This window comes from Zerene cesonia, unplaced genomic scaffold (assembly GCF_012273895.1).
Source record: "Zerene cesonia ecotype Mississippi unplaced genomic scaffold, Zerene_cesonia_1.1 Zces_u008, whole genome shotgun sequence".
NCBI lineage: Eukaryota > Metazoa > Arthropoda > Insecta > Lepidoptera > Pieridae > Zerene > Zerene cesonia.
Window position 1 is genome coordinate 937,400 of NW_024045138.1, and position 13,521 is coordinate 950,920.

General features: G+C 32.8%; 1 protein-coding gene across 1 annotated transcript in view; it reads left to right on the forward strand.

Annotated features, from left to right (window-relative positions):
- LOC119839088 (inverted formin-2) overlaps positions 1-13,521 on the forward strand; it is a 77,954-nt gene that overhangs the window by 50,811 nt on the left and 13,622 nt on the right. The window contains exons 4-7 of the mRNA XM_038365279.1: positions 9,707-9,815; positions 10,202-10,282; positions 10,851-11,010; positions 11,470-11,503. Coding sequence (XP_038221207.1) covers positions 9,708-9,815; positions 10,202-10,282; positions 10,851-11,010; positions 11,470-11,503 — 383 coding nt within the window. The 5' untranslated portion in view covers position 9,707. The remainder of the gene's footprint in view (positions 1-9,706; positions 9,816-10,201; positions 10,283-10,850; positions 11,011-11,469; positions 11,504-13,521) is intronic.

The following is a 13,521-nucleotide window of genomic DNA, read 5'->3' on the forward strand; positions in this document are numbered from 1 at the left end:
GGTTCATAATTTTTATAATATCTTGTAAAGCACTCTACGCTTGTTTTAAAATAAAATATTTCTTTTATGAACACTATTATTACTTAGTTATATTAATTGTAATTTTTAACTGAAACTTATTAAAGCGGATTTTAAAAAATCAGTAAAATTTTCGTTCAAATGCGTGTTTTTAATTTCTTTTGTAACTATTATATTATTTTATTTAAGTTTCTCATACCTTATTCAATTTATAAAAAGTTGCGAGCACATGTTTAGGGGTATGATATATTATAGTGAATACGTATAATAAACATATGTACAAATAAACACATAAAGAAATTCTTAAGAAAGGTCTTCGATCTTCGTCGACTCAGTAGACGCGGCCCACGAGACAGCGACGCTGATTTTATTTCAACACCAAAAGATGCCAGAGAATAGAAGGAGAAGAAAATAGCAAAATAAATAATTACATGTTCCTTACTCTATGCCACATCACTATCATAATTATTTGTGTGGGAGTCGAGCACGCTTCGGCACGAATTGGGCCAGCTCACACCGGGTAAGTACCACACCCCCACGGAAAACCGACGTGAAATAGAAGCATGTTAGGGCGAGCCGGAGGCCCGTTTCCGTCCCCTCATCCTTCCAAGTCCATTCCTTCCTTCCAATCTTTGATCCTTTCCTTATTTCTTAGACCTGTAAAGCGAGCAGCGCAATCACATAGGCACTATCTCTGCGAATGTTCATGGACTGTGGTGATCGCTTAGCATCAGCCGAGCATAAAAAAAAATCAATTATTTTTGGAACACATCTTGTTAACCATTTCAGTGATCCCAGATATTCCCACACCCTCAAGCAGCCAATTAGCCAATCAGCAGCCCTGGTTCACCGGAAGCCTGCACTTGTATGCGACTCGCGTCCACCGGAAACCACGACCTACACTCCTGGAGTGCCCTATAACTACTATACTCTATGGTCACAAATTGAAACGATACCTGATTTCGTTTCAAAAAACTCAGGACGGATTTTAGTACCTACCAAACTATTACCATGTTGTATTGTTTGATAAACTCTACTTATATGAGGCTTTGACATAAATTCCAGTAGACCAGTACAAAGTGAGACAATGTTGAAAGTATAATATAATTAGTATATGAAATATAGTGTTCACAATATCTAACCTAAAACCAAATAATAATAATAGGTTTTCATTTAAAAAAAATGTAAATAAAAACACATTTAAGAGTATTCTACGTTTACATTAAAAAAGCTTTAGTAGAGTTTAATTTCGTTAATTTAAAATGTTTTTTTTTTTCAATTGTTAGTTATGTCAGGAGCCTGCTTTCAGACTGATCATCGGAAGATTTTCTAAAATCTATAATAATATTATGTAGCTAAAAAGTTTGTTTGTTTGCTTGAACGTGCTAATCTCAAGAAGTACTGCAATTCAATATTCAATTAGAAATATTGTTTCAGTGTTAGATAGCTCATTTATTGAAGAAGGCTGTATATCAATGAAGATTGTATCAAAATCGGGGTTTTTTCCTATTGAGAGCTTTCGCTGTGTGCGCGGCGAATTAGCGTTAGCCCAAAGTAAGCGAAAGCAAAACAAAAAAGCACATTAAATATTAACCATAAGAAACTACAGTAAACTTAGAATTCAAAATTATTTAGAACAGTATATGCTGTGTAGAATTTTTAGAAACACCCATTTTTAATCTAGATTATAATAATTGATTAGTTTTTTCGATCGAGCGATAACTGCCCTAAATTAAGATGTTAACACCAATAACAGTATTGCATTTAAGTCTTAAGAAGTTGATTGCAACAAATGTTCATATCATAATGTTAAGGATACATTGAATAACATCCTGCGCTTGTGCAAGCTGCGTTTATCTCGCTATCAGCATCTTTATCATATCTTGTGTAATTAAATTAAACGGGTCAGGTGAAAAGTCGTAAAAGTTGCACGTTCATGCGTTAATTAAATGCCCATTTTTTTGGGAAAATTATAATTGAATTTCAAAATGTTAATATCGAACTATAATATTATAAATGCGAAAGTTTTTAAGGATGTGTGTATGTTTGTTGCTCTTTCACGCAAAAAATACTGGACCGATTGCAATGAAATTTGGCACGTAGACAGCTGGACAACTGGAATAACATATATAGGTAACTTTTTATCCCGATGTTCTTACGCGATACGGACTTACGCGGGTGAAACCGCGGGGTGCAGCTAGTGTATCATATTTCCTAATTGATTAACTCAAATCATTTCAATTTTATCAAACTAATTTAATTTAATTTAATATCAAACTACGCTACTTTATAAAACAACAGGCCTACCACCACCTTCAACGAAACAGTCTTATTGCTGAAACGCTTTGATGAAGACAAACTTGAATAATTGGATGAACTATTTCGAGTGACGTCACCAAATCGACTAAAAAAATAATGATGTTTTAACATTGCAATGAGCCTGCTATAAGGGTGTCACGGGACGAAAAGACTAATTAATATTATACTAAGACTATTATAAGAGGTGGCGGATGAATGGCTAACAAATGTTTAATTTTATAAATCTAGATATACCAAATGATTCCTGGAACAGTGGTTTATAATTCAAGTCATTCATTATAACATACTAGCTATTCGCCCATGGTACATTTCTGGGGTAAAAAGTATTCTATAGCATTCGGGAATAGTGTAGCTTTCTTTTGGTGAAAGAATTTTCAAAACCGGCCCAGTAGTTTTGGAGCCTTTAGGGTACAAACTATCAAAAAACTTTTCCTTTTTATTTTATTAGTATACTAGATGACCCGGGCATACGCTATTCTGCCTACTTATATTATTTAGGGGTATGAAAAATAGATGTTGACCTATTCTCAGATCTACCCGATATGCACACAAAATTTCATGAGACTCGGTCTAGCCGTTTCGGAGGAGTATCGTAACGTAAATGAAAATATGTCGTCAGAAATGAAACGCTACAATTCAATAAACTATTTCTATCATCCAATTTTAACGCTTCCTATAGCGCTTACTTGTTTCCTCAAGTGCCATGCCGTGTAGGGCAGCCGACCGGGCGACCTGACCAAATCGGGCAGGCCTTGTCGGAAGGTCGGAGGCCGATTTCGACTGCAGTTGAGATACGCGGTAGCAGTGGCGGGTAGGCAAAAATCAATCTTAAAAACATTAGATGAATGTATTCAAAGAAACGTAAATACTAAAATTTATGGAACAATTTAAATTCAACTTTTAATGGCATGTATATTAGGTAGATGTTGCTATTACATGGGAATATAAAACATCTGTTTTAACCTAAAATAGTCCAGATTAACTTAATAATATAAATAGCAGTATTTTAAATATTCTAAGCCGCTTGCCTTGTTGTCAAAACGTTTGATTTTAACATGTTAATCAATCACATAAATATGATTTTAATTATCAATGAGATTAATTACATACTTAGTGTTTTCTCGTGCTTATATAAAAATTCTTACATATTAAGTATCTTAACTTAACAAAGTTATCCGTATTTATTAGTAAAATTCGTGTTTTATCAAAATTTTTTGTATATTGTTTTAAATTATACCTGTAGTTTTTAATTAATCCCGCTAATCGCTGCCGCTTATAGCTATGATGAAAGCCTTAGGGACACACACAGGGTCGACACAAGTGAGATTTTTAACGCATTACCTGACACTGACTCACGGTATTAATTAAGCGTGTTAATTATTTTTCTTTACTTAATTATAACTGGATGCCGGCCCCAAACCTATTTGGGTTTTTATTAGTTGTTATTTGCATTTTTTTTATCTCCATTCCCGTTTACTGGCTTATTTTTACGTGTGAATAACAGAAATTTAAGAAATATTATATATTGAAACTTTTTGTTGATAACCTCATTATTATATTTTCGCAGCAAAAATATTTTAGGCAGGCTATAAAGGTCAAGACTAAAATGAAGTGCTATTTGTGTGACATCGTAAAATTAGATTTATTTATAAATCAGTTTAAATTAATATGTATTCAATTTTATATTTCTAAAAAAATAATTATTTTGGCCAACATTTAAGCGAAAATTTATCGGTTCGAGCGCAGGATTAACATTTTGGACTTAAACCTGATTTTGAGAAGAAGTATCGTAAATATTTCTTAACGAAAAAAAAGAAAGCGATTCCTCTTTAGTAGGATGGTTCCGCGGAAGGAACGAGCCCGAGCTACACATGCCGTTTTGATAGCAGTTCGGGACAACATTTACGGGCTAAACACGTTTTAATGTTCTTTTCACAATAACTACATTATTATATATATTACGCCCCGCGGTTTCAACCGCGTAAGTCCGTATCCCAAAGGAATATCGGGATAAAAAGTTGCCTAAATGTAATTCCAGTTGTCCAGCTGTCTACGTACCAAATTTCATTGCAATCGGATCAGTAGTTTTTGCGTGAAAGAGCGACAAACACACACACACATCCTTACAAACTTTCGCATTTACAATATTAATAGGATTAGTAGGATAGTATTGTTACTCAATCGTAACAAATGTGTGTGTGTGTGTGTGTGTGTGTTTACTGGACTTGGACTTTACGAGATCATCTTTATGGTGTCATAAAACATCTTTCTGATATATTATTTCCATTTTGATTCACACGTAAAAATACGAGATAGTCTTAGCATCCCATTAATAACATTAGCATATAACGAATACCAAGTAATGTTAGAGCAGCCAAGGTCAAGAGGTAGGCGTAACAGAGTTGAGAGTAACAAGAGAGCCGAGCTCCAAAAGGTCACTGGATTATATTAATTGTCACTCACGATGCGTGAATATTGGGCCATTGGCCATACTACACGTTATGCATAGGACTGTATGCGTATTTACGCAATGTATGAGAATATCTGGGTTAAGGGGGTTGTTTTACTACTTATTGGCTTGCTGCTAGCTTATTACTAGCTTAATATAATAAATATCAAACAAAAATATACAAAACTAGCTGCACCACGTAGTTTCCTGTAGGAAGGAGATCGGGATATAAACTTTCTTATGTGTTATTCCAGGTGTCCAGCTATCTACGTACCAAATTTCATTGTAATCGGTTCTGTAGTTTTTGCGTGAAAGATTTACAAACATACATAAACATTCATCCATCTTCACAAACTTTCGCATTTATAATATTAGTAAGACGGATAGAGTGTGTGCCGCCACACTTAGTAATAAGAGACAAAGAAAGAAACAAATAATTGTTATTCTTATATATCTAACTAGCTGCGCCCCGCGGTTTCACCCGCGTAAGTCCGTATCCCGTAGGAATATCGGGACAAAAAGTTGTCTATATGTTATTCCAGTTGTCCAGCTATCTACGTACCAAATTTCATTGCAATCGGTTCTGTAGTCTTTGCGTGAAAGAGCAACAAACACACACACATCCTTACAAACTTTCGCATTTATAATATTAGTGATTGGCGTCACGACCATACGAACACATAAGTTACAATAACTTAGCAATCTACTAAGTTCGACACAGCCCAGGTGCAGATTTGCATTTCCCGGAATAAGTTAGAATTCTAGCCAAGTCCTAGGTCTGTAATTATGCAGGAATGCTGGCTTACTATACTAGCTCCATGACCATATATGGAATTTGTCTAATGCAATTAACAATATGGAGTTTTTACGATCATTTTGTTACTCTGTTATTCTTTACTAATAACGCTATGTGACTTTGAGATAAATAGTTTTACTAGCTGTCGCCCGCAGCTTCGTTCGCGGTCAATAAACTTTCATCCCCTATTTATCCGCTTACTTAAGGTTACAATTTACCTTCCTTAGCGGATGCCTACGTCATAGTTGCTATCTTTATGATTAAATTCAGCCCGATCGGTACGGTTGTTTCGACTATAATGCGTTGATAGATCAAGTCAATCTTTGCGGTTTATATATTACGAGGTTCTATTTATTTATTTATTCTTTATTGGAATTATTTAACAGTCGAGAACAGAGACAAATAGTTAAAAGCTTACATCTAAGTACAATGCGCGGTCTTATCACTTAGAGCGATTTCTTCCAGACCACCTCGGGTACAATAGAGGACTATTATAATAATATGGGTAGGAAATTTATATAAACGATAAAAGGGAAGACGGGAAAAATTAAATAAACTACTAGGTATAACATATTAATAATGATAAGAAATAAACAGATAAATTTAATATTACACTTAGTTAAGTTACTAAGCTAGTCTCTGTTAACTTGATTTCGAAGTCAAGACTTATGCCGAGCGGGGTTGTTATAAATTTTTTATTTTAGAGACATTAAAATACAATTAAATTTTTTGTTTCGATTATAATCATACATTATATTCGCTAAAATATCTACATGAACCATTTACAAATATTTCCTAACATTAACTTTTATAACTAACGGTCAGTCGAAGCTTGATCCTTGTTCCATCTCTGTAAGAATCATCCTTGTGTCTTAACAATAATGTAAAAAAATTATACAAATTAGTCGAGCCGTTCGCGAGTTTTACGCTTAGCAACATATCTAACGATTCATATTTACATAGGCTATTCATCCTACTAATATATAAAATGCGAAAGTTTGTAAGGATGTGTGTGTGTTTGTTGCTCTTTCACGCAAAGACTACTGAACCGATTGCAATGAAATTTGGTACGTAGACAGCTGGACAACTGGAATAACAAATAGGCAACTTTTTATCCCGATATTCGTGCGGGATACGAACTTACGCGGGTGAAACCGCGGGACGCAGCTAGTTACTTATTACACTCTAAAGTCACATTCATTCGAAATGAAATATGACTCAACTCAAATGAGACAAATAATAAATTCTCCGAAAAGTTTGATTAAATACCTTAAGTGAGTATCGATTTCTGTCTGTCTACTGCATTACACGAGACTTCATGGAATCTTTACATACTAATACATATAATAAATGCGAAAGTCTGTCTGTTGCGCTTTCACGTCTGAACCGAAGCAGCGATTTAGATGATATCTAAAATGAAAAAAGTTGAAAGCCCAGCGTGAATGGTGAACTAAGCTTTTTTTTAATAAACGCCTGAAGAGTTCATAAATGAGATGGAAGTTGTTTGTAGGGCTGACTGCGAGTGAAACCGCGGGGCACAGCTTATATCCACTTATCATATGACACCCTCTCTGCTCGCTAATTACACGTAAGCACTTATCTAGATGCTGATTTAGTATTCCTAGAACATCAGTGTGTTAATAAGAATCAATTGATGTCTTAATCTAGGTTTTATATATATGCTTCCAAGGAATGGAATTTATTCATTATAGAAATAGTTTTATTATTTATTTATTAATTTCTTTATATAAACAACAAATATAGGTATTAAAATCTACAGAACAAGAGAACGAAAAGAGAACCTTCGACTGTATTTATATATAGAAAAACTACCTTTTCGCCCGCGTATAATTAATTCACTTCACTTATATCGCGCGACATAGTAAGGAACATTTTCTTCGCATTAAAAATATCATATGTCTTCATACCAAACTTCCATCAAAATCGTTTCAATGGTTTAGGCGTGAAAGCGTAACAGACAGACAGACAAAGTTACTTTCGCATTTATAATATTACATAGTAGGGATAAGAGTTTCAGTAGTTCCTAATCGACTTGTTTGTGTAATATTCCATCTGTTTATCCGTTTGTTTGTTTGTGTATACATACACATGCACTTATAAATTTGATACCTATATTTCGTTAAAACAAATTACTTGAGTTTGGCGTATTTGATCACAGTTCCAATAATATTACACAGTTTTTAAATGACACCATATTGTTTCGTAGCCGAATAAAAACAAATGGCCTCATTCCAAAAGTTCAATGTCAATAACAATTTACCGTGATGTAATTACGGCCCTTTGTAATAAATACAAGAAAGTAATGCTGAGTCATGCTAGTTTTATTATACAACAGAACCGCCCCGGGTTTGCCCGGAATGTAGGTCGTGTACGTAAATAAAAATATGTAATTGTAAAAGCTTAAAAGCTTAAGACAAATATTGATTATTATGGACCTAAAAAAGTGAAGTCCCGTGTCCCCTACAACAACAGCTGCATTATACATAGTATAAGAGTGTTTCAGTTATTTTTGAGCGGCTTTTTCTATGGTATGAAATAACAAACACTCATAAAATTTTTCTATATTATACTACTAAAATGAACCCTAGATTTTTATAGTGGGACAAAACATAGCGTGCTAGTAATGGATAGTTTGATCAATGTTTCATGAGCTTTGAAGGTGAGGGGGTTAACCCCGTCGGTGGGTCGCCACTACTGTCGCGTGTTGGCCAGTAGGCTGTTGAAAATTGATTAGATAAATATTAACGCAGTTTTATTTTAAACATAAGAAACTTAATCACGCAATATATAAATTAAGTATTTTGTGAAGGTCGCTGTAAAGTTATTTTACTTGGAATGTAAAATAGAGCTATTACTCGTTTGAACGACGTAATGAAAAATTATATTTATATGAAAGAAAATTATTTACTAACTACGTAACTAGAAACATTTTAAAAATTTAAAATCTTAAAAAAATAAAATAGGAGGGTATTTTATTTTATAAACTACCTCGAATTGACTTATCTCTCTTTACTGACGCAGAGTTTTATGGTTTTAAAGTTTTTGTATATTTTGTTTGTGCAGTTTGTACTTTCAATAAAAGATTGAATAATATTTCTATTACATTTATTGAATAAATTATGGATCCCCTGGATTTATACTCGATAATGCAGACGATTGAATCTAGTTAATAAGAGCGATATTAGTGAATGCCTTTCAGAAATCATACACAATAAGTTTAAGTTTAGTTAAGAGAATTGAAAGATTTAACAAATCAATTATTTTAATCGTTCATTAATTTGAGTGCAACAAGCTATAAAATGGTTTATAATCAGCAATTTGTGTGCTGATAAGTATCTTTATTAGACGTTAATAGTTTATAGAAAACTCGTTTTCTTTTGCGAGACTTACTATTTTATTTGGTTCTTTAAAATGTTGGATGTCTTACTGTTCTATATTTGATTTTTATTCATATCTTATACCTTTAAACGAGAAATTCTTGTATATATATATATATATATATATATATATATATATATATATATATATATATATATATATATATATATATATATATATATATATATATATATATATATATATATATATATATATATATATATATATATATATAATTGGAATCTCGGAATCGGCTCCAACGATTTTCATGAAATTTAGTATATAGGGGGTTTCGGGGGCGATAAATCGATCTAGCTAGGAATTTTTTTTAGAAAATGACATATTATTGTTTTATTCGTGTTTTTTTTTTCCTGACATCTATTGGTGAATAATAATACTATTTTGCTTCGTAGATAGCTGGACAACTGAAATAACACATAGGCACTTTTTATACCGATATTCCTACGGGATACGGACTTACGCGGTTTCAACCGCGGGTCACAGCTAGTGATACCATATATCATAACATACATATCTATATACATATATTAACTACAATTGAGAATTAATTTTTTCCTTTGATTATTTTACAAACTATACATTTAAATGGGTTCTCACGTTGAGGGATAAATAAAAATTGTGCAACAAAACTTTCATCATACAATATTCAAACAACGTAACTTACAAAATTTCGTATCATATTACATTATAAATGTTGTTCACAGAATGACAATGGAGAGTCGTGTGGGTTTGGACTATATCGTGGAGCATGCGGAATACGCCAGCAAGCTCGCAGCGGCACTCACTTCACCAACTGCTGCAGTTAAAAAACAAGTAACAATAACTTTCTGCACTTTACCTCTATTTTTTTTTGAGTATACCATTTATGTAAATAAAGAATAAAGTGTGACCAAGCAAGTATCCTTGGGGCACCCCGTATGTATTTGCATAGCACATGTAGACTAACAAAATTTAAGTTTGATGGATGTTTGATTTATTTGCTTCCTTATTCGTATGTAATAAAATAAAATGAAGATGTACTATTTAAATAAATAACAGTTAAATTAAAAAGTAAAACTCAATAACACATAGTCCTATAAACATACAGGTAACTACCAAACCGATGACTTCTAAATGATGTCGCGTGGTTAAATATCATACTAATGATAGTGTTATGGAGTAAACAATGAAGATTAATAACATTTTATCGCTAATTGCAGGTATTCGAGCTCCTGTCGGCCCTTTGCGTATACAACGCTGATGGCTACGCAAGGGCAGTGGACACGTTAGATCGATACAAGGTAATTTCTCAGAGTTATTCCATTAACAATTGGTGACCTCATTGAAATGAATAACATATTGATTGAGACTGTGAATAAATAGTTGTTGAAATTCTATTTCCCTTTTGAATATTGATTTAATCGCACTAATATTGTGAATGTGAAAGTTTGTTTGTTTGGATGTTTGTCCGTTAATCACGTTGAAACTACTGAACGGATTTTGATGAAATTTTGTATTCAGACAGGGTATGAGCTGACTCGGGTGATATGATACTTTAGTATATATTTACTATTAGTATATATGTTTAAGCAATTAGTTATTTTTTATATGTCACAGCGTACATAATGTTGTTTATGTGTACTCTCATAAGAAGTAATTAATTAGCTTGAAGTAGGGTTCTAATAAGACGGAGAAGTTAAGATTAGGCAATATTTGAAATTTATTTAAATTCAACGAATTTGTTATCTAATTTCGTAGATTTAAAGTCCATATTCATTAATTAACCTGAAAACAAACGACAAAAGAAAAGTTTGGTCCGACCACTATCCCTCAAGTATATTTCTTTATACACATATTAAACAATTGCAGACACTAAAAAACGACAGATACCGTCTCAGCGTGGTGGTGGAGGAACTGAAGAATGCTACCACCATCGACTACAAAACGGCTCTAGTAGCGTTCATCAACTGCCTCATTATATCCGCTCCACGATTGCCAGATAGAATTCGAGTGAGAAACGAGTTCATTGGTAAGAGATACTTTTTATTTATGCAAGTAACAGAGACTCATTTTGTTAGTAACAATTTATTCTTAAAAACTATGTTAGTATGTCTTAAGAACAATAATTCTGTTTATACAATGTAGATATATCAGAGACACTACTACAATGCTATAATAAAAGCAGTTTTCAGCAGTATAAACACACTTTTATTAGCTTCTCCCATATGTTTGTTAACCGACTCCTGTAGACTCCATTTTGACTTTAAGTCTTAATTCATACTTTGTACACTCACCAACGATCGATGACAATAATTTATCGAGTTTATCTTATTATTATCCTTATTTAGATCGCCAGGATTAAATAATTTTCTCTAGTTGACGCTATATATGCAGCATTTATTTACTATCTCTAATTATTATTAAATGTATATAACGATACTAGGTCAAAATGGCTTACAATAAATGAGATAATAATTTTAATTTTCAGGATTGGGCCTTCTACCGACGCTAAGTAACTTAAGGTGAGTAAAAAACCTATCTCCTATCTACCATTGCGATCAAATATATTTTAATTATAGTATAGTGAAAGTTTTCGAGACCATTTTATATCTATATAATTTATTAGCCAGATGATAAAATACTATTTTACCGTTTGATAACTCAGTTCTCTAAATATTTAAAACTGTACGAGTTACGACCCTACAGAAAAAAAGTAAAAACATACGAGAATTTGCTAAATAAAGACGATACCACACGGGGGTCTCTCTCTTGAACACTAATTTCAAAACATTACTAAATACCTACATGAATACTAAAATCTCATTACTTATTGAGTACTTAAAAACGATCGTGAATACCACAATGTCTAATAGGCATTTACTGAACCTTACGCCCACAAAACTCATTAAAACCCGGCTGCCACAACTAGTCTACAAAGTGGTCGAGCGAGCTGTCAACGGGGTCTACATTTTAATTTAAGCGTAGATCGCTTTAATCGACAATTTGTTAAACAACCTGTCCTTATATTGCGCCATTTACATTTCATTGGATAATAAATAACACCTATATTGTATTTAGAAATTAAAAACTTTTAAACGGATTTTAATTGTGGTCACGGGGAGACTGTTTCTCCGTAACCACGCTCGCCGTAAAATTATTGAAACGGCGGGTTGATAAGATAATGGATAAACCGCGTTTAAAATCCGTTAAAAAGTTTTTCATTTCTAAATGTATAATACTGGCGTAAAATCAACATACAAGTTGTATAAAATCTCCGCTAATTTTAATCTATTTGAGACTAGCTAATATCACAGAGTAAACCAAAATGTTTAACAAACACAATCGACATAAAAAAGCAGTAAAATAGAGTGAATATTAGTTTAAACCTTTATTCTGTAACTGTTTTTCAAATTAAATAATAACATAACAAGTATAATTTAAACTGTCCCCGTTTTAAATCAGTGTCATTTTAAGACGAAAACTGTCAACTCAACTCACCTCTCAAAAACAATCATTTCAATTGTATCCACTAATAATATTATATTCTTTATTAAAAATAAACTACATAGAGTTGGTAGATATTATTATGATCTAAATTGACTGTGTACCGACAATTATAATTACGTCCCAATTATGTCCAAACTCGCCTGAATGCATTAGGCCTGACCAGCCAAATTACCAGACATTACTCACGATTTTATTTCAAACTAAGCAAAAGTATGGCTCAATCTTTTAAATTTTAAAATAAATACATTATGTATGTGATATCTGGAAACACCTACATGTTAGAAAACTGTCATGTTTACGCATATTTTTCGTAGTAAACTTATAACATCACTCACAATGTGTCTCCCAAGAATGGGCAAACGCGATAAAACCAACGAAAATTCTACGCATTTAATTTTCTGTTCTAAGAACAAACTAGTTTAGAAGGCAGAAGTGGACAATGCATCTTTGCTCAGTTTTATATTTTAGATCACCACAAGTACATTATAATTTGCATTTAGGAGTTGGGGAGTGGTTTCTGCCTAATTTATTTGTGAACTAATTAGCTAATAGAACTTCCCAACCACAATCATAGGCCATAATTAACAATATCTTCAGAAAATCTACACCGTAAAGATTCTGAAAACATTACACAACAAAGGATGCAGCTTGAAACCCATTTAAATATCATTTATATCTATTAATAAGTCAATGATGATATTATAGAGTTAGTTATACAGAAGCAATACAACACGAGAGATATTTACTCACACAGCAATAAAGTCCGCGCCAGTTAGAAAACGACTAAAAAGGTATGCGTAGGCGCCGCGAATGGTCTCACTCGATTATGATTAATACGTAAACAACGTCCGTTTCATATTGTGTTTATTTATAGTCGTATTAAATTAAAGCGTTACAGAATGTAACATGCTGTTAAATTATAAGTTAACAGTTGTTTATAAAACCAAGTAGTTGTTGAATGCATTTGAACATAGTCCTTACTGATATGGTAAATGCGAAAGTAACTCTGTACGTCCGTCTGTTCTCTGTCCTT